The sequence below is a fragment of the Abramis brama genome, assembly GCF_963993115.1.
Source record: "Abramis brama genome assembly, chromosome: 5".
Taxonomy (NCBI): Eukaryota; Metazoa; Chordata; class Actinopteri; order Cypriniformes; family Leuciscidae; genus Abramis; species Abramis brama.
Genome location: NC_139967.1, coordinates 15098594 through 15120300, shown reverse-complemented (window position 1 = coordinate 15120300; position 21707 = coordinate 15098594). Strand labels below are relative to the sequence as shown.

Below are 21707 nucleotides of genomic sequence, written 5' to 3'. Positions count from 1 at the left end.
ATTAATATTTAAAAAAGTAATGGAAATACATAAATTCAGCAAGACATTATTGAGCATGTAAACGCCAATAGCATTTTTTTGTATGTTTTTATTGCTTGATTTTATAAATGTATAAAATGTCTGCTCTAAATGTCAGGGTTGTAGGCAGAGGGGTAATTATAAAGGGGAAAAATAAAGCCCACACAAGAGAAAGAGACAAAGAAAACCATTTGGCTGTGATAAAAAAAGAAAAGAAAACCACTGGCTTGTAATTTTTTTGTGTTTTGATTCACTTTTCATGGCATAAAATAAAAAGCCAGCACATCAGCAATTTTTTCAATTTATGGTGCGCCAACCTGCTACAAATTAAATCACTGTTTATTCTTGTTTAAACATCGCCATCTACAGGCAAGTAGCCTTAATGACGCTCTTCATCAGATCACTGTCACTCTGACTGAGAGATATTTTATATATTGTTACAGGCCTGAAAAAAGATAGTCTCCTACATAACAACTTTCCCGACCTCCGAGTGACCCCTCCACATGGACCACCAGGTCCACCTGGACCCACCGGTCAGTGAATCTTTATTATTTATTTCTTGTTTACAGTATTTTTCACTATTGGACATTTATTCCATGGATGATTACTAAGGCTTTTGAAAGCCTGATTTGAAAACAATCAGATTATTTAAGCCACATTCACACTGAATGTGATATGTGATTATGAGAATGTAATTTAAGATATTTAAGTCCTTTTGTTAATAGAAATATTCACTACCTAAAAATACAATTTTATAATACATATTTTATAGCGAATCAACCTTAATTTCATTGTGCAGGAGGAATTTGTGTTTGTATCCCAGTTTACCATCATGAGATTTGCCGGCTTGCCAACTTGTTACTTCACTTTATAATTGAAAAAAAAAGTCTTGACATATTTTACTTTTCCACACACTGCAAACAGGATATTGAACACATAAGACAACAAAAATGTCACTAAACTCAAAAGTTTCCTTATTATTTGTGGCCAGTCTTAAATTACATATTGTTTCAATGTGATTAAAAACTATGAATTTCACTCTACTCTACCTTTAGCGCACGTAACATCTGATTCATGAGAATGTACATGCACATCTTTAACATAAATATTACTATTTTTGTGGCAACTCAGCAGGTATAGAAGCAATCAACCATTCTGCAGGTTATGATTAGAAGAGTTATGATGTCACTGTATTTATAGCTAATGTAATGGCTGCAGTCCAACATCAGGCTTTTTGCTTGTCTGAATTATTTATTTTACTAGATGAGGTTATAGAAAAGCCTTTAATTTTCAAATACTGCAAATAATACGTTTACTTTGAAGTTCCTACATCATTTTAGACCGTCATAGATCCATAATAATTTCTACTTCAGACTATCTCATTGAGCTACTCTTAATTATCAGTTGTCTTTGTTTTATGTTAAAAGACTGTTTGCCCTAGTAGTATCCACCTGTGTTATGAGGGTATGTTTGGACCCAAATGTAATATTTCAATTAGGGTATTGGGTATACAAATACCAGTAAAGTTTCACGGTTCTTGTGACCAATTTCGGGACCATAGAAAAACTGTTGGGACTATTTTACTATTTTATTTAAAAATATGAATTACTGTAAATTAAATAAGTTTATTATTTATGATGATAAAAAATTATAAGTAAATGATACATTTAAAGAGCATGTAGCCTTCAAATGTTTATAAGCAAACATTGTTTATAAAGAGATCAAGTGAAAAATCTGAACTCTGACTAACTTAAACACCTCTGATTGGCCATTGCATTTACGTGCTCAACAACTATGCCTGTGATTGTCTCAATGACTAACACTTCAAAACCACATTGTAAATAGAAACCTTTGATGCTCTTCACAGAATGCTTACACAGATACACACTGGAGCTTTTGAAAGCAGCCGGCTATCAACAGTCACCGAATATACCCGGCAATCAGGCAAATGCCTTGGACAAATAGAATAAAATTTGTTAATTCTGTCTTTTGTAGGTCCTCCAGGAGCAATAGGACCCTCCGGACCACCAGGCCCTATGGGACAAACTGTACGTTTATGGCTGATAAGGAAATAACCCTTATGTGAGTGTGTGTACATTTTTATGTGTCATCTTTTTCTCATGTAATCAGGGAAAGTCGGGGGCTCCTGGTTTGCAAGGCCCGGTGGGTCCAAAGGGCGAACGAGGCGAAAGAGTGAGTGCACAAGCTTAAACCTCCCCACAGTGCAACACTTCCTGTATATTCTGTGCATTTCTTACTCTTAATGTAACTCCACAGGGACCTCTTGGATATCCAGGAGAGAGAGGGTTTAAAGGAGAGCCGGTAAGATGCCTGCCTCCCACCTTATCGAAAAAAGACAAGAAAGCACAAAGACAGCACTATAAGAGTAGTCCATTCAACTTGTAACAAGTCTTCTGAAGTCGTACAGTAACTTTGTGTGAGAAACAGGCTGAAACTGAGATCATTATTCACGCTTTTTCTTCCTAGGGAGAGCAAGGCCTTAAAGGAGAGCCAGGGGAGAAAGGTCTACCGGTAAGACAAGCCCATCAGGAGTCCTGTTTGACACACACTCACTCCCACTTATGCTCAACCTTTACAGGAAGGAGATAAATGATCAGTCCCTGAGTTCATGAATGCAGGGAATATGTCAGTCATGCACTTAAGAGCTGTTTAAATGCACTGATTTTAATACGGAAATAATCTCTTTCCTTATGCCTGCTTTTCATTGTTCTAGAGTGATTTGAACGTAAGAGATTTTAACATTTGCCGTGACGTTTTTGTCGTTCCTGGTTTTAGGTTTTTCATTGCTCATCCTGCCGTTCATCTGTGTTTTAACATCAGCAGTCACATTAAATCCATCAGTGTAATTTTCATCATGAAAAATTAGGGCAGATTGACTTTCTCATCCAAAATTTATGGAAAATTATCAGAAATATAAGCAAAATTACAAATGAATGAAAACTCCACTGAAAGGATTTGCTCCACAAATGCTGTTCATTGCTTACTGACAGTACTCACTGTTAGCACATTATATGTCTCGGTTTTGTGTGCACTGATATTGTTTCCATGTGTTTTTGAACAAGAGGTTGCCCTTTATGACTGATTTGAGACAAGTGTTTTGGCTTCTTGCTGTCTAAAGGGGGTTTAGGGGTTTCTGATCTAGTCTCAGATTAGCATACAAGGGCATAATCTCTTCAGAATGTGCAATTATGTTGTTAATGTTGTTGATTTTGATTGGTTGGTGGTTGGGGCTGTCTTGAGTGTTTCCCCTGTCCTCTAAAGCTGACTCCTTTCCGTTACTGTCTCCATGGCTGCCTTTCACAGCCACCAGTCTCTTAGCTACCAGCTCTGGCATATACCCAACACACAGAGAAGTTCAATCTTTGCTTTGTTGTGCCGTCGTGACAAAGAGGAAACATTGTATTATTGATATAACCTTTGTGTGTACAGTACACTATTGCAAATTGATTACTCAGGGTTCAGCAACCAAAGGGCAATTCCACGCAAAACTGTCACATCCATAACGCCAACACAATGCCATGGTATTTAGTTGGCGTTATGGATGTGACAGTTTTGCGCGGAATTGCCCCAAACTGTTAGATCAAAACCACGGGAGGAGGAGAAATAAGAAAAAAAGTAGAAACGTGTGTTGTGTATATGCTCCATTTTAGCATTTGCAGGGATTTGGTGTGTGGATGGACGTGTAGATCGATACAGCTATCGTTCAGTATCCCACAGTGCATTGCTGCATGTTCCCATCTCATTGCATTGCTTGTGATCTTCCTTTTTGCCTACTCAACTTACATCTAACCACATTCCATTTTGAGTTTAGCAGCATTGAACGATTAATAGTCAAACAAATGTTCTGTTTAATTGCATTACGCTATCACACTCAATCCATTGTGAAAGGCTTGCTATATTGAATAGCCTCTTAGTTCACGTTGACGGATGGTTTTCCGCATGGCCTGCCGATCCCAGATGTTGGCCATTTGTGTGTTATTAATCATAAGACAGATAATTCGATTAAATCCTGTAGATGCTGTATGTAGACTCCTTAGAGATGTATACATAATGTACAAAGAACATACAACTATTTGAAGATTAATCTCTTCACATTTATCATTTTGAGGCCTAGCACTCATATAATACCATAGGGAAAGTTTCTGGACCATAGCCACACTTGCATCTCTTAATGAATATGGTATTTTTTCAAGAAATTGTATTATATATTGTTTGCTATTTTGTTTGGCTAGATGAACTACCTCCTGCTCTCACAGGCACTAACTTTTACATAAGCCTTACATACATAACTCTTTCCTTACTTCATCTATAACACTGTTTTTCTAACGTGTGCTTGAGCTTGGGACTGTGGTGTAGTGGACACATAATGTACCTTATGTGACCAGTTCTTTACACTGTTCAAGAAATGCCTACCAAAGCCACATTACTAAGTATTTCTGCAGATGTAAAATAGCACAACTTTTTTTTGTTAGATCAGGGTTTTTTTTTGATATTCACCTTTTTTGATTCTAGGGCTGGGTAAAAAATATAGATTTTCCGATTAATATTTTAGTTGTTTAGTTGAGTTGTTAATGTGAGTTGTTCACAGTATATGAGGCAATAAAAAGAAACATCTTTCTATTGCATTGACCTCGCAGGCTGCATGAAAAACGTAACTCTTTCAGTGTAGTCCGATTAACAAACACATGACTCCTTGAACAAATAAATAAAGTTAACCCATTCTTTTAAGTGAATCAAAAACAGCAAGACAAGCGTAGCCTGATTCCTAAAATGAATGACTCTTATGAGACAGGTCTTTTTTAGTTCATCAAAAAATGTACCACGTGGCTAGTGTGGCCTGATTCACAATAAGAATCTACAGACTCTACTTTTTAATGAATTGCAAACATATTCCTGAAACAAATTGCTCAAATGAGCTAGTTCTTTAAATGAATAGTGTTACCATTTTGAATCAGTCTGAAACACTGGCCTGTATAATTTACAGTATCATAAAAATGAGAATTTCCTGAATAGGATAAGGAAATGGAGATTATAACTGAAATATCAAATCGAGAGCTTGTGAATCACATTTGAACTAAATTGGAAAATCTGTATTGATACCCAATCTTAATTACACTAACTTACAATGGTCAGAAATCATTAGATATTTTATATGGCTACTTTCCTGTAGCTCAAACAGTAGAGCATTGGCGCTTGCAACACCAAGGCCATGGGTTCGATTCCCTGGGAAAGCAAGAACTGATAAGAATTTAATGTGTATCTTGAAATGCAATGTAAGTCGCTTTGGATAAAAGCGTCTGCCAAATGCATATATGTATTATGTTGAAATGAATTACTGGCTCTGATTGGACACCAGTGTTTGATAGATATGTCAGTGTGAGCTAATAATAGTGGCTTTGGTGTAAGAGCATCTTTTACCTTGAGATGAGCAGACTAAAGACTAAAGAAGTGTGTATAGTCAACCAAGTACAAAAATGGTCCAGATGACTCCAATGTTTCTTTAGTTTGAACAAAGCTGCTCACCTCTTGGTTTTTTCAGTAACATAGTCTGAGTGTACTGGGAATGTTAAATGCATGTTCAAATCTAAAATGATTGAACATTTGGTCTTGATTTGCTTTAAGGAGCCTTTGGCCTGGCCTGAAAAAAAAACCCTGCATGCTTTTTGTCAAGACTTATGGCATGGCCACAGAAGAAATGAATGAAATTAGACAGACATAGCTAAATCTGATGTATAGTTAACTGGAGTTTCGTAGTGAATGGAGCTGAGAACTTAACCCGCTAACTACGGTAATGGATTGAGATTAATGTAATTGATTAACAGAATGACTTTGCATCTTGGCGAGCGCTTTTGTTTGGCTTGTGCCCAATACCTTGACGGCTGTATCTATCTCCACAGGGGGATGGGATACACCAAATCCGCGAGGCCCTGAAGATCTTAGCCGAGAGGGTTTTAATCCTCGAGACTATGATCGGTATCCATGGTGAGTAGAAGGCCAGAAGTAGGTTTAGGTCTGTTTTAAAAGGACTTAGGACAAGGGGTCAGAGATTTCAGTGCATCTTTTACTCCACAACACCTTTGGAAAGTGAGCGAGGAGCAAAGTGTGGTGGAGGACAGGGGCCAAGTACTCCACCTGCCATCCATGAGCCCAAACCCCACCATGCTTTCAAAATTTTTGATCTTTGATAGGACTTTAATTTGAAGAAGTTCCAAGACTTGCAGGCTGACTTAGAGCTGCTGGCTCGCAGGGTGCAGCTGCTGGAGGCGATCATCTGGCCAGGTAATGCCCGCCTCCCCTCGTCTAAGCAAGTCAATCTACTGCCATCTCCTGGCCAGTTAGAAGATCAGCTCACAGGAAGGATTGTATGAATCCAAAAAAAGACTCCATCCAGGGCCAGACTCCAGAAGTATTTCCCAGTTACCATACCTCTCATTAAGTTGCTTTTCTGTATAATGCCACACAACCACTAGGCATTTAGTAGATGCTTTCCCATTCATAGTGACTTACGGTACATTTACTATGGAGACAGACCCGTGCAACAGCCCGGATTCAGTGCCTCACTCAAGCATGCAATGTGATAATGGGAACCGCAGTAAAACATCAGTTCATGAACCACCCCTGAAGTTTGAACCAACATCCTTTGAATTACTAGTAAAGATTTTTAACCACTTTAGCCACTTCTCCCTGTGATTGGAGACCCATCATTACCCACCAAAACACAGTAATACTGAAGGGCTCCAGACTCAAAAATGACTAGGTTGAAATTGGTTCCTAAATAGAAGTATTTAGGAACCAAACAACTTCTTATTTGTTAAATGAAGGATTGCTTTACAAAGATGTCACTGTCACTGCTCTGTGCTCTGATTAAAGGATGTTTATTATAGTATATAGATGATTACTCCTTCATTTTAATTTATATAAAGCAGGGTGTTTTCTAGTTGTATTTAGTATAAACTATTTCTGATTTGATGCTGTCACATGATCATATTTGTGCCATATATGTAGTGTTGATCTTACAAATTACCCTTACAGTTGATTCAACCTTAAATGGAATGTACTATGCTAAAAAAAAATGCAATTATATATTTTAAAAGTATATTAGAATTACTTTTAGAATACATTTATTAATTTTACTAACATAAATAGTTTTATAATGGATAGTCTTAATAATGGAACTGAGCTAAGCAACAATATATATATAAATATAATTCTTTTTTTTTTATAAAACAGGACTCTGATTTAAGTTTCACAAACCTAAAGTACACATTTTGGATCAGTTTAAATTGGACATTTATCAAAATAATACATAAAATAAAATACTCATGGTTCAGACAGGGAGTCAATTGTAAACTCAGTAGTGCCTGATTCAAGACTGTTCTGTGAATCTCGGAGTGAAAACAAAATCAGTAATTTGTTCGGACATTAGATATGCTTGCACCCTGTAAAGTTTCCTCGACTATCGCTAACAGTTACTAGACTTTAAATCATTGTAACAATTATTTTTTGCAACAATTATTTTTCTGGAGTCCTGTTGCCACCTTTCTTCATCTCAATATGGTATAACCGTGAACGCCATAACAAACATATGCCACTTCTCTAAGAATGAACTGAATCATTGGACTATTATTCATCAGTTGTCTGACACCAGCCACTTTACAAAGTATTTTGAGTAACAGATTAGCACTTAGCAGCCTTAACTCTCTCTTCCTTCAACAGAACCAGATCTAGGGTCAGGAGATGGCTTCTTTGGCACACCATCTCCAGACGTCTACCGGATTAAGAGGGCAAGAATGTCATCTTTGCGGGTCAACTCTCCCTTAATCACTGCTGAGACCAAGGTTCGAGGGAAGTAGTCTGCATATTCCAAAGAGTGAAGCCATCGATTCCATTATCTGTAAATCAGCTGAACTGGCAACAACTACACAAGTCCCGCACATATTACAGATCCAACCACCTTGGAGTATTCCAGTTAATCCAGAAGGGGGAGACACCTCAGGGAAGACCATATGGTGCTGTATAAATTAACCACCTCTAATGGGACTTCACAGGTTCCTAGCACCTCTCCTCTGGCAAATTATTGGGGTTTGCCGTCATGTTGTGTCACTCTTATGACATAATGAACACAATCAGTCTCAGAAGGAATTTATCAACCTATTGTTTGATACTCGATTCACATGAAAAAAGGAAATGTTTTAGAATACGATATAGAGAAACAATTTTGGTGCTTGTACAATTGTGGGCAAGAAGGGTACAAAACGTGATGGCATAAATGATGGAGATGAAGAACGTTTTAAGGAGAGCATAAAACCATATTATTAGTCTTTCCAGCTGCTGTTAGGAGCTCATAGTAACTTCAGCAAATGTACTGTAACGAGGAAAATGCACATAACGATTCTGCTATTCAGCCAAACACCACACTTTCCCCAGTGATAAAAACTGATTTCATATTCTGTTGCTTGGATTAAATGCACTATGTAGATAGAGAATCACCTTGTTCTTCAAAGAGAAAGGACAACTGAAGGACATAAACATGTATAAACTTTAATAGACAATTTAGTTGAAATAGAAAATGGCTTTGGATTTCCTCTCCCTTTTGAAGCTGTAACCAGATTTGAATTAGTGAAAACGAATTGTTTCAATGTTTTTAAAATCTTTTTGTTAAAGCATGAGTTTAAGTGGTTCTGAATTCAATTTTAGGATTCTCCTCTAGTTCAGGACAATTATTAAGTAACCCTAAAATAAATCAAATAAAAAATGTGCAATTGTGTGAGCTAGAGGTCCATAAACTATATAAGATCTAACTGGAGCACAAGGGGAAGTGGGAAAACTACTCGTATAACTTGAATTCTGTTTTTGTGTTTCATGCATGTCTTTCCATCAGTTACATGCACATGCATAGGACTGGTTTCCTTCCTCAATACTTTTCCATGTCTTTGTATTCCTATATAAATATTGTTGTATTAATTATTTATAGATGATTATTAGCGATTGATGTTTTCCTTATTCTGTATACCAATTCATGTAACGTCACCTGTATTTTTTTCATTTCTAGCCTCGTTGTGTGAATTTGTCTTGCCAGCGTGCAGAGTCTTACCAATTGGTGTTAAAAACGAAATAAACTTTGTTGTGTTTCTTTTTTAAGACAATCCACGTTTTTATCAATGCTTAGTACTTCCTGAATGTTTGACAATATTTTAATAAAGAATAATCTGTAGCCAAAAAAACTTGACTAAAATAGGGCTTAAATACTAACATATGCACATGACTCTCCTGGTCTGACAATCTAATAATGTGGATTTAATGACACCATGTCCGTGGAGAGGTTTCTTGGAACGTCCATGTCTCAACCACTGGGACAGTTTGAGAGTATGGGTTTACATCATAAAAGACAATACCATAATATAAATAACACATTTTCCAAACCACCAGTAATCCACTGGATTTTTTTCTTGCACACCAAAAAGTCATGAAGTAGTAAATACAAAGTAACAGTTCACCCTGAAGATCGATGCATTGCTTAGGTAATGGAATTATACTAGAGCGATGCTATAGGACAGCTTCAATTTGAAGCAGTATCTCTGAGCTATGACGATGATGATGGCTTCTTCCCTTTAGAGGTGACCACAGTCTCCTCCCCAATCTGATCATCAATAAGCAGAGAGATTGCTCCATCCAACTGCCCTGTAGCGGCCAGAGCCACAACAGCTTTCTCTGTGGGGAAGCCCATCTTCTCCAGCTGTTGCAACCTGAATGTACAGGAGATTAGATGCACAGCATGAACTTAAGCTTTTAAGATATCACTATAGATGAAGAAACTCTCATTTAATTTACACTATGAACTGACCGTAATGAGGACACTGAGGACTTGGGTACTTCCACTTTGTCCGCTGCACCTTCAGGTGCATCGTGGAGTGATGCTAATATCCCTGCTCTCAGCATCTGCTCCTCTAACAACTGTGAATCTGTTGCCAACAAAGGCTCCTGATGCCACTCTGACACAGAGTGCTGCCATGCCGAATGATCTTCCAACTGGGATCTACTGGTTGAAGGCTCTGGTCTATAACATAACAGTAATAATAATAATAATAATATTAATAATAATAAAGCTTATTAGTTATTCTAGTTGCATGACATGATTGAATGAATGAATGAATGAATGAATGAGGCATTTTATAGCCCTTTCATATGTACTACTGTACACCCAAAGCATTTTACAACCATATCAGGGGTCTCTCCTCAACAACCACCAGAAAAAAACATACAAATGAGAAATATTAGCAGAAAGTTCACAATAACCTTATTGAGGTGTTGTGGTAAACTGGCAGGTGTGGACGAGAGGTAACAGGGATGTAAGCCCATTTTGGCAAGCAGGAACATGCACCCAGTCTCTCTATCTGCTCCAGTATTTCAATAAACTCATTATTGTCTGTATAATATATTAAGGGCATTCATTTATAAAGGCAAAAAATAAATATCACAAAAATATATTAGTGTAACAGTAGATCTAAACCAGGAAGCCTCAGCAAACATCCAAGGGGGCTGCAGGATGATATATATATATATTATATACATTTACTCAACCTCATGTTTGTCTAAACCTTGAACACAAAATAAGATAATTGAAGAATTTGGTAACTAAACAGTTTTGGTTTCGGTTCCCACTGAATTAAACTGTATTGCCAAAAAAAATATGACAGTCAATGGGAACCAAAACTTGGTGATAAACATTCTTCAAAATGTCTTCTTTTGTGTTGCAAACAGACATGCAAAGAGGTTTGAAATGACACAAGGGTGAGTAAATGATGAAAGATATTTCATTTTTGGGTAGACTACCAAAATTTCTGTAAACATAAAAAGTTTGAAAACATGCAGCTTTGTCATAATACAGCAGAACACTGGAAATATCTTATATCGGAAATATCATATATTGGGGAGAAAATTGGTTTAAACATCTGGGGGGCCTTTAAGTCAAAAGGGTTGAGAAGAACTGGTTTAAAGGATACAGTTGAGTCCCAGACAAATGGCATAAAAATGCAGCAGTCCTGGAGCACTGGGAAGCAGAAAGAGGTTGAGGAGCAAGAAGAACCAAGGCAAGAACCAGACTGGAACAAAGCGCAGGACCCTTCTTTGCTTCACCTGCCGACACTGAGCTGTGAGCAGGGCAAGGTGGGTGGCTGAGTATCCACTAACCCTGCTGGCTTCATCCCCGGTAACAAAGAGAAAGAGGCCATAAATAGGAGGAAGAAGCACAGTGGAGATAAAAGAGAGAGCTAGGAAGACAAAAGTGCCCCATCTTCTCTCCTGACAGGGCCCGATCCACAGCAGCAGGGTGGTGTTGTAGAGAAATGAGGTCAACTCCTCATTACTGAAGGCGTAGAAGATAAAGTCTGCAATAAACAAGAAACATTAGGAACTGAACGCCTACCATGTAAATCACAGTCTTATACATTCGTGTATTGCTTACCATAAAATCCAGGAAATTCCCCGCCTGGTCCTAAACTTAGACTGGCGTGAATACCACAGAGCCAAGTCGACAAAATTAATATGACAATTACAAATGTTCCACTACAATATCCTGGCCGGTTTGATCCAAACCACATCCATGCCGAAAAAAATTGATCAAGCATTGTAAACTAAAAAACGCATCACCTGATGGGTTGCTATCATTACAAGTATCTTCCTAGATTTGAGCTTAAGGCAGGTGTATCATGTTTTCATGTTTCCAGTTGAACTTCACTGCCAGTTTACGACGCTAGCATCTTGAGGTCTGTTTTACAAATACTTCAACGAACGAGTGTACGTACTACGAGGTGCACATTTATATATATTTTAAATACCTTTTAAATAATAAACAAATAAGACCAAGCTATACCCATACCAATGTCATTTGCCAGCCCTTTTATTTTGACAGCTAATAACTTCCTCTTTCGGACAAGCGCATTTGTGGGAGTCTCCCAATATGTTTTGAGGGATTCATATTTATGGAAAAATATGTTGTTGAACTATATCAAACTATTTTATATAGTTAAATAATTGTTTGACTCAATTGTAAAGATTATCAGGCAAATTGCATGATAACAATTACAAACAGAGATTTATACGTGCCACCCTCTACAATCGGTGTGTTGGTACGTTCCATATTGCTTTCACGCACGCGCACACATTGCGCATGCACAGTTGCCCGCACAACGCATACTGTTCTCCAACGGGAAGATGGCGTCAGTCACGAGTAAGTGTATTTTTCCTTTTTTCTTGTTTTAAATTTCTTGTCTTTCAGTGCTTTGTTAATGATAGAAATCCTTACAACTTAAGTAAATGTTAGAAATTGTGTGGAATTTGAGATTGTTCTTTGGGTAACCAACCTCCCTCGAGCATGCGGCCTAAAGTTTGTTTTTTTGGGTCATGGCGGTCGTTTGAAGCTAACGGAGCGAAAACGCGACTCAACCGGTTTTTAAACTTAGTTTATAGTATAATAAGAGCCTAAATCCCATATAACGGCAATATATATATATATATTAACTTGTCGTCTTGTTCTTTAAGTGCTTAAATGAGCTCGTTGTTTCGTCCGTCGTAAACCGTAGCAGGCGTGGTTTAAAAACAGCGGGATTGAGAGCGCAGCCAACATGGCGAACATAAGTTAATGTTTAGTTTTGGTCTTTGCCTTATTGTTTTTCTCGGTGATTCAAAATAAACTGACATCAGAGATTTGGTTTCTTTCAAGCCTTGTTTTTAATGCGATTTTTTTTTTTCGTCGTCAAATTTAGAGTTAAAAAATAAAATGTAAACCATTAAAATGCACAATTTTCTTAAATGTACGACGTGTTTTCTAAACCAAAATGTAAACGTGTTGATTCAGCGTCGAGGATTCCAGTTTCTCGTGAATATTTTCATATTTCAAACAACCAACCCTGTCTTGTTTATATAGGCCTAAGCTTTGTTCCAGATGAATACAGCGGGGGCTGTAACGTTACTTCCTTGTGTGTGTTTGCTTTAGGGATCGTTCACCCCAAAAATGGAAATTGTCATTTACTCATCCTCAAGTTGTTCCAAGCCTGTATGAATTGCTTTCTTCTGCCGAACATAATATTTCTGAATAATGTGGGTAACCAAGCAGTTGAATGGGCCCCATTGACTTCCATAGTATGGGGAAAATACTATGAAAGTCAGTGAAGCCAATCAACTGTTTGGTTACCCACATTATTCAAAATAACATTTATTTGTGTTCAGTAGAACAAATTCATACAGGTTTGGAACGACTTGAGGGTAAGTGATGACAGAATTCTCATTTTTGGGTGAACAATCCATTCAAGTCGTGTATGCATTGTAATTGGACTAGTAAAATGCCAGATGTTCTGTAGCTGTAACTGTGTTTTCAGGATGTCTAACCTTTCTGGTCATTTATTTCCCTATAGATTATAGCAGCTACAGCCAGGCTGGTGCACAGCAGTCGTAAGTTCTTCTCAATTAACACACTGTATTATGTATTTGTTATTTTAAAAAAATAGGCCTAAATAAATAATAATCATCTTGTACACAGGTATGGCTCATACACTGCCCCTCCTTCTCAGAGCTATGGACAAACTGCACAGGTAAGCCTCAACTGCCCAAACGCTCAGTAATTCAAATAGTGGAGCAGTGGGCTTGCAATTCCAAATTTCCCCACGTGCTGTATGTACTTGTTTGTATTTAGCAATTCTGATTGTCTTATAGCTAATCTATATAGCATCTTAATTCAGCAAATTTTTCTTTTGCAGCAGGGCTATTCCCAACAGGATTATGGCTCATATGCTCAACCCGCTGCTGCACCCGAGTCCACCTACAGTCAGGCAGCGCCCTCTGCTGGAGCGTATGCACAACAGCCATATGGATCCTCGTATGGACAAGCAGCTGCAGCAACCACTACGGCGGCAGCAGCAGCGCCAGGTCTGCAGGCAGATCTTATTCACTATCATACAAGTATATTTGCCTGTTAGTGAAAGTGTTTAGAGCATGACTGTGGTATATCATTAGTATATATGATTGGTCGGTTTATCAAAACATTAATAAAAAATGTAGGCCTGGAAATTCCTGCTTTTTAAATGCACAGTTCTCTTGTACACATTGCCATGCTGTTTATTCGGGTGCACATAGAAAATGATTCTCACAACTAATGTTAAATCATTCTCTTTAAGCTGCATATGGAACGGCACAGCCAGGCACTTATAATCAGCCTGCGCAGAGTTATGGGGCCAGCAGCTACACCAGCTCCACTGCGGCCCCTGCCACCCAGGCCTCCTATGGCTCCCAGCCCGGATACTCAGCCCAGCCGGCCTATTCTGGCTACAACCAGCAGGCTGCTGCCTCCGCTCCTCAGAGGTAACTGGACCAACTCCTAGAGCAGCACATCAACAGGATGCTATTATGGAGCTTCCTGCAGTATCTCCATATGCTGTTCTGACCTCATGCTGCCTGAATTTGAAAGCAGTTCCCATGCAGATACCTTGTTTTTTTTTCTGTAGAAAAAGAAAGATCAGAGGCTGTTGAAAGGCATTGTTCACCCTGAAATTAAAATTAATTCATATTTACTCGCCATAGTGTTGTTCTAATGCAGTATGCCCTTTCTCTTTCTGAGCACAAAAGGAGAAATTAAAAATGTCCTGCTTGCACTCGTCCAGATAATGTCAGTGAATAGAGACCGGCATCAAGCTTTAAAAAGCATCACAGAATGATCCCATGCGGCACATGTCATAGGGCTAGGCAATAACATGAAATAATTATCGTAGTATGATTTCTCAATTAAGTTTGATTTAATGTTTATGCACTATGCAAATAAAGCTGTGCGTTAGACCTTTTAATATAAAAAATAAAGAGATGAACTTTATTTACAAGCAACATTCCATTCACTCTCTTAGAAGTGATTAGGAACAGCTTGGAGCTTAACAAATAATGTAGCATTCCTGTGAAAAACAAGTCTTTCTCAATACAAAGTAATCAAATGTAAAACAACACTACATAGTCTTCACTATATAAATTATAGATCAATCCTACTAAATCTACTGAAGAGCAGTGAGGTTTTTTGTCTTTTGTTGTTTGATTAACATTAACACAGACTGCAGAAGGAATATTAGGCTGCTGTCATAAAGACTGACTGCACGGATCTAATATACTGTTACACATGCTTATTTCCCAACTGTTTGTTCACGTGAGACATAACTGACTGTTTAAGCGAATACTCTCCAAGATGGGCATTTTAACACATCTGGTGTATTCATTTAACCATTTAGGTGTGAACCTGAAACTCAAAGTTCACCTTGCTTGTCTGTGAGAGCTGAGAGCTGCTTGGGAAACAGTATCTCTTTCACGGCTTAATGCAGTTTTAATAACACTTTATGAAGCACGTATTTTACGACGATCACTGATCTAGCTTTAGACGTTAAGTTTGGTCTTTTAGGGAGGAAAGAAGGTCCTTCTGTCAGTGCAGTCGGCTTGCTTTCGAAATTGCCTTGAGTTTTGCGTCATCTGATCGGCCATTGGTCTTCAGTGCACGACTGCGCAATGTGTGCATTCATGAGACTCAGCAGTTCACTCTGACTTGTGAGAAATCAAGATTAATGAAAACGTGATGTGAAATCCCAAAAAGTACTTCAGAGTTGAATATCTCCAGACTGGAACTCCAGTTGTCAAATGACAGTTAGAATGACATAACGCCCAATGTCTGGATTTTTGTTAAATGCATTCATTTCCAGTTTGTTTTTACCAAACCCTGTCAATACGACATGTTGCATGGGATCATTTTGTGATACTTATGCTTCTTTTCTTTCTTTAAAAAAAAAAAAAAAAAAAGCTTTGCTAGTCGCTATTCACTGCCATTATATGGACGAGTGGCGAGAGTAGGATATTTAAAAAAAAAAAAAAAAACTCCTCTTGGTTTGAAAAAAGGGCATGTGGCAGTAAATTACTTAATTTACTGCAAGCTTCCTTTTTTATTTATTTAATCTTTAGGGTGAACTAACACACTGGAAAGTAGTGATTCAACTGACATTCTAATGACCTCATTCTTTGTCTGAGCCCCATTTTACAGACAGGGTTTAGATTAAGCCAGGCGTAAGTTCGATTAGGGCATTTAAGTAGCTTTTATAAACATGTCCTAGAAAAAACAATAGAATTGATATATTTTAAGATTTGTCAGTGCAAGTTGCTTTCAGTTAAAACAGCTCAAGCATTTTAGTCTGGGACTAGGCTTATTTATTCCTGTGGCTGATGAAAAAAAAAAAAGATCAATGAAAGTTTTGCTGCTATGTTTTTGTGGAAAGTTAAACTTTTGAATAACAAATTCCATAGAATAGCATTTATTTTTTGTATAAATAAAAGTAACCATGTACAAGTATCTACTGTCACTGAACGCTATTGTACACATTTTCAAATGTTCTTAATCGTGTATTTTTTGTCCTGCAGCTATAGTGCAAGCAGCCAGCCAGCCTACAACCAAGGTGCCTATTCCCAGGCTGGAGGTTATTCTCAGCCTCAGGGTGGGTACCAGGCTCAGCAGCCAGGCTATGGGCAGCAGCAGCAGAGCAGCTATGGACAGCCACCTCAGCAAGGCCCACCTGCTGCCTACCCCCCTCAGGGGAACAGTGCATACGCACAGCCTCAGTACGGCCAGCAGAGTGCATCACAGAATGATTACAACCAGCAAAGTGCATATAGTAAGGGCCAATTTCACTGTGCCGTTTTACCATGTTTTTGTTCATTATCTTGTCAGTTCCTCAGATTAAGTTCATTGGCCAGATACTTAACTGTGTGTGATCTCTCCTGTAGACAGTTACAGTCAGGGTGGAGGCTACTCAGGAGCACAGCAGCGGGGTGGATACCCAGGAGAAGCAGGCAGAGATGGTTATCGGGGCCGTGGGGGTATGGGCCGCGGAGGCATGGGGTAAGTTAGTTCAGGCTTTCTTTATGTAACTAACTGTTCATTGCTTTTCACAGAGCGAAATCACTCGCTGCATGCAGGGTTTGTATTTGCAGGCATCTTGAGAAGAGTGGAGCTGTAGTTCATACAACCATTATTTGATTTGTAGAGGTTTTTATGATACCACAGAGATATTTTTGCAGGGATGTTTTATTTTGGTCTCACATTGCAGTAGTTATTCTTACGATTCTAGTTTTGAAGATGGGTCATTTAATCCATATGTACTTATTTTAAGACTGGGGATTTGGGTTTTTTTCCCCTTACAGTTTACTGTTTTTTGCCTTTCCTTTAAACACGGTTATTTCAAGTGTGGCGGTGTATCAAAGATTTGAGGTTGTTTGCAAGGTATTTTTACACATTCAATTTCTTTGTTGCAATAATTCAAGCTGCCTACTAAATTTACATTTTGGTTTTAACAGGCTGAATGAAGATCTTTGCTGTTGAGTTTGAATGGGGGGAAAAGTAAAAAAAAAAAGAAAAAAAAAAAGGCAAACATCAAGTCTTAGAGAAATTGGTCGTTAACTGGAATTTTATCTCAGCAGACAGTGGCACACGATTATGGGGTTTTAAGTTGTATCCTTATTTACTGGGATTTAAATTCTGAATTGAAAGTATGCAGAAAGTAATCAGGTTTCAAAAGGGTCAGTGTAAACAGAAGAGTTGGTTCAGCACTGGAAAAATTGAAATTTTAAATAAAGTGGAGTAACCTTTGGATATTTAATGGACACGTACAATGATATCCTTTGGTAACCAGAGGTAAGAATTTCAGATAAACAAACTGTTCTTTGAGTCCTTCTCGGTTGGGATTTTTTTTAATTCCAAAAAAGCAATCATTCTCTAAACCAAACAAAAAAGGAAAATCAACACTTATTTCTGTTCCAATTGAATTGATGTTTCAAGGGACGGTGAGCATGCTACTATACACATTTCTGATATTTAAATTTACAAATTTTCATGTACTTGAATATTTTTGCATTTATGAACTGTTTTCTCATTTCAAAGGTCTTGTTTTAACATTCTTTGTCACATTTATACGCTGCAGGTATCAGAGATCGATGTAAGAACAGCAGTACTTATTCTAAGTACCTTTTTCCATTTCAAAGGCGACAGCTCAAAGAACCATGGGGAACTTTCTTGATTTAGGATTTTTTTGTTTAGCAAATATTTAGATTTTTTTTTTTTGTCAGCATACTTGAGATTATTCATTTTTTCATAATTTGATCACCCTTTGTAAACACTTGTCATTTTAACTATATATTTGAATGTATTTTTTATATATATATATATAGTGTTCAGAGCTGACATTTTATTGGTTTAACTTGGGTTGAAATGGCTTAAAGGGATTTTTTTTTTTCACCTAACAGGATTGCTGTATTTAAAACTTGTCTCAAGCATATTATATTGGTTGCAGCCCAGAACAAAGCTAACTTCATAATTCTTCCCAAATTTACCAAAGGTTTACAAAATGCAATGTATTTCTGGTTCTGTGTGGATATTGTTTTGCATTATTGTAACCAAACTGTTAAATACCATTGAAAAATATTACAGAAGTCATGAAGATGCCCCATTAGTTTGTAAAATACACTGTACATTATTACATGAGGCTTTAGCAAAGTTAGAGGGAGATGTTGTGTTCATTTCCTACTCAAGTCCTATGGTTGGAGACTAAAAGGAATATCGCCTTCATATCTTCATGTTTAGCATCGCTGGAGACAGAGGGGGCTTCAATAAGCCTGGTGGTAAGTTACTAAAGCGTATTCCATTGGCTAGTCCACTCGAGTTAATGTAGAGGCCATTCACGCCTATGTGTCCTTAAAATCTTCCATTTGGTGTGCCACTTTTTTTTACCCTCAAAAAAATAAATACTGTGTCCTGATGGTTTTATATTTGGTGTATATATTTGGATTTCTTCAAAAGTCGAGACGTGTCCTTTGACTGAAGCGTCTTTTTTTTTCTTTTTTTTTAAATTCTGCATTTTATTATTCCATTTCATTCTGAGAATCTGTTGTGGTCAAGGGTAATCCTGAAAATGGTCACATCTTCTCAATGTATTTTATACTGTCGGCATTTTTTTCTGGTCTTGACAGGTTGTCAGGTTTGCCTTTAAGTTGTGACATTGTGTAATAGCATTTCTTTTCTTTTCTTTTTCTTTGATCCATGGGATCCCAGGAGCAATGAGAGGTGGAATGGATCGTGACATGGGTATGTGTTGTAAACCTTTAACTGTTTTTCACCTTTCACAACCTCTAAACTAAATTCTTGAAATTAATCACTTAATTCAGCAAGGATGCATTATATTTTTCAAAAGTAATGAAAGACTCTTGCATCATTCAAAATATTCAAACAAGTGGTGTTGGTGTTAAATCAGCTTCTCTCCCACAAACGCACAGGGCATCCAGGAGAGCAGGACTCTGAGAACAGCACCATCTATATCACAGGTCTCACTGAGAATGCCACTTTACCCGAGATGGCCGATTTCTTCAAGCACTGTGGACCGATACGGGTAAGCAGCTGTGTATCTTGATCAGGGCTGGGCTACTCCACTCCTGGATGGCCACTGTCCTGCAGAGTTTTGCTCGATCCAAAATCAAACACCTGAAAACCTAACAAAAGTCTAAAGGATTGTTTAAATTATATTTGTTTAATGATTGAGCTAAACTCTGCAGGACAGTGGCCCACCAGGACTGCCCATCCCTCATCTAAATGGTTCATTCAGAATAATATCAGCTTTTGTCAAAAGAATTTGTTGAAGTGCCTGATTGAACCGGTTTCATGTTTTTGAAGTCCTTTTTGATCATTTGTTTCTATCATAGATAAATCGGCGTTTAAACCAACCAGCCATAAACATCTACACAGATAAAGATTCTGGCAAACCAAAGGGAGATGCCACATTGTCCTATGAAGAACCTGCTATTGCCAAAGCAGCTGTTGAATACTTCGATGGTTGGCTTTTCTAGTTTTTTTTTGGATACGCCTCAATGTTATTACATGAACTTATACAAACCTTTTTCAGATTATCACCATTAGCTGTGTACATTTTGTTCACATTAGTCTGCCAGTTCCACTCACTCTTATCACATTTTCCTGTTCCTCTTTTGACAGGTAAGGAATTCCAGGGCCGGAGGTTAAAGGTCTCTATGGCTCGCCGGAAGCCCATGATGGGGGGTATGAGAGGAATGCCAATGAGAGGTGGCCCTGGGATGGACCGTGGAGGTATAACACTTTGTCTGTAAATCCTCGTAGGTATCCTTCAAGTGGAATGTGCTTCTATACTGTGATTTAATTTGTTTTGTGTGCCTACAGGTATGGGAAGAGGAGACAGAGGTGGTTTCCCCTCTCGTGGTGGCCCTCGGGGTGGAATGGGCTGGAATGGTCCTCCAGGAGGCAACACACAGAAGAGAGCTGGAGACTGGGAATGTCCCAATCCGTGAGTGATGCGCAACTTTAAGCAACCAAACTGATGCGTCTAATTTGCAATACATGGAACCTGCTGATTAAGCATAAAAACATTGTTAATGTCCGTTTCTGACTTGATCTCAAATCTCATTACAGTGGATGTGGCAATCAGAACTTCTCCTGGAGAATGGAGTGTAACCAATGTAAAGCTCCAAAACCCGAAGGCCTTGGAGCTCCTCCCTTCCCTCCTTCAGGTACACTGATTAACAGTCTTCCCTCGTCAGCTGTCATTTGTGAGGTCCGTGGCTGAGATTTGTGTTGTGTAACAGAAAAACGTGATTTGTTTCAAATGTGTAAGGTGATCGTGGCAGAGGAGGAATGAGGGGCGGCAGGGGAATGGATCGTGGTGGACCAGGAGGCATGCGTGGAGGCTGGGGAGATCGCGGAGGCTTCAGAGGAGGCCGTGGAGGAATGGACAGGGGCGGATTCAGAGGAGGTAGCAGGGGTGGTCCTCCCATGGACAGAGGGGGCAGGAGAGGCATGGGACCACCAGGCAAGATGGATATGAGGTGAGCGTCACTTACTGTGAGTATAGCAGGATGAATGTGAAGTGCTTTAGTCCTTGTGATGCTTCATATACTGACTTTTTCTTTCATTCTTCCAACAGGGATCACCGTCAGGAGCGCAGAGACAGACCCTACTGAGTTAATGCATCAAGCATAGAGGAAAACAATTTTAAAAGTCCTTTTTATTTATGATTCCATATTTATATATGGCTATCTTTTTTCTTTTTTTTTTGCTTGCTTTTCTTATTTTTAATTTCAGTACAACAGTGGTTTTAGTTAAACCTTTTGGTTGCATTTTTTTTGTATGCTGTAATGCCCCCTTTTTAAAATACTCAGTTGCCCTGTAGTCACCTTTTTTTGGTGATGTCTGTCTTACATGTCTCTATGTAACTATGTACTTTGAACAATTTTTAAAAAAATAAACTTTTCCACCTCCAGTTGTTTTGCTATGTTTTGTGATCCCTTTTTTTCATATTGTGGTTTTTGTGTGTACTGAAGTTGCCAGCAATTAAAAATCTTTATGCATGCCATCTATTCATGTCTTTAATGAATTCATTGCCTCATGTTGCTCCATGTTTGAACCCCTAAAGGTGTTCTTAAAGTGCTTCAAAACAGCAAGATGTGTATCTCTAATAACTTGCACTGGACCCACATGAATGGGTGCAATTCAGACTTTAGCCATCAGGTGTCTCATTTGTTCTAGTTTCACAAGTTGTTTCCATCACTACCATGTGCATGAGAGAGCAGATTGATCTGCT

At 38.2% G+C, this 21707-nt stretch overlaps 3 protein-coding genes across 8 annotated transcripts in view; 2 read left to right on the top strand and 1 right to left on the bottom strand.

Annotated features, from left to right (window-relative positions):
• The window catches only part of emid1 (EMI domain containing 1), a 73333-nt gene extending 64077 nt beyond the window's left edge, over positions 1–9256 (top strand). The window contains exons 10-17 of one of the 3 annotated variants that reach the window (XR_014606298.1): positions 462–551; positions 2014–2066; positions 2149–2211; positions 2296–2340; positions 2506–2550; positions 5937–6021; positions 6228–6318; positions 7756–9183. Coding sequence is in view for 2 of the 3 variants with exons in the window: in XM_084114979.1 (XP_083971105.1) it covers positions 462–551; positions 2014–2066; positions 2149–2211; positions 2296–2340; positions 2506–2550; positions 6228–6318; positions 7756–7892 (524 nt within the window). In the remaining variant the exon portion in view is untranslated. Of the gene's footprint in view, positions 1–461; positions 552–2013; positions 2067–2148; positions 2212–2295; positions 2341–2505; positions 2551–5936; positions 6022–6227; positions 6319–7755 lie in introns of all 3 variants that reach the window. The other 2 variants (XM_084114979.1, XM_084114980.1) reach the window with 2 other exon arrangements.
• On the bottom strand, positions 8567–11968 carry rhbdd3 (rhomboid domain containing 3). Its single transcript, XM_084114981.1, has 5 exons — positions 11504–11968; positions 11043–11426; positions 10336–10465; positions 9884–10096; positions 8567–9785 (listed from the first exon to the last, which is right to left on the bottom strand). Exons 1-5 carry the CDS (start codon positions 11664–11666, stop codon positions 9623–9625), a joined length of 1053 nt encoding a protein of 350 aa, XP_083971107.1. The 5' UTR covers positions 11667–11968; the 3' UTR covers positions 8567–9622.
• A 219-nt stretch (positions 11969–12187) lies between these two features.
• ewsr1b (EWS RNA-binding protein 1b) lies at positions 12188–21386 on the top strand. 4 transcript variants are annotated; one of them, XM_084114977.1, is made up of 16 exons: positions 12198–12268; positions 13452–13488; positions 13577–13628; positions 13794–13962; positions 14211–14394; positions 16474–16724; positions 16837–16951; positions 18689–18726; positions 19157–19189; positions 19378–19490; positions 19801–19930; positions 20090–20200; positions 20291–20414; positions 20540–20637; positions 20742–20952; positions 21051–21386. In XM_084114977.1, the coding sequence occupies exons 1-16, from the start codon at positions 12253–12255 to the stop codon at positions 21085–21087; spliced, it is 1719 nt and encodes a 572-aa protein (XP_083971103.1). In that variant the 5' UTR covers positions 12198–12252; the 3' UTR covers positions 21088–21386. The 4 variants fall into 4 exon arrangements, with proteins under 4 accessions (XP_083971102.1, XP_083971101.1, XP_083971103.1 ...); XM_084114978.1 differs by having other exon boundaries at positions 12201–12268; positions 13797–13962; XM_084114976.1 differs by lacking the exon at positions 18689–18726 and having other exon boundaries at positions 12188–12268; positions 13797–13962.
• Positions 21387–21707: the final 321 nt, after the last annotated feature.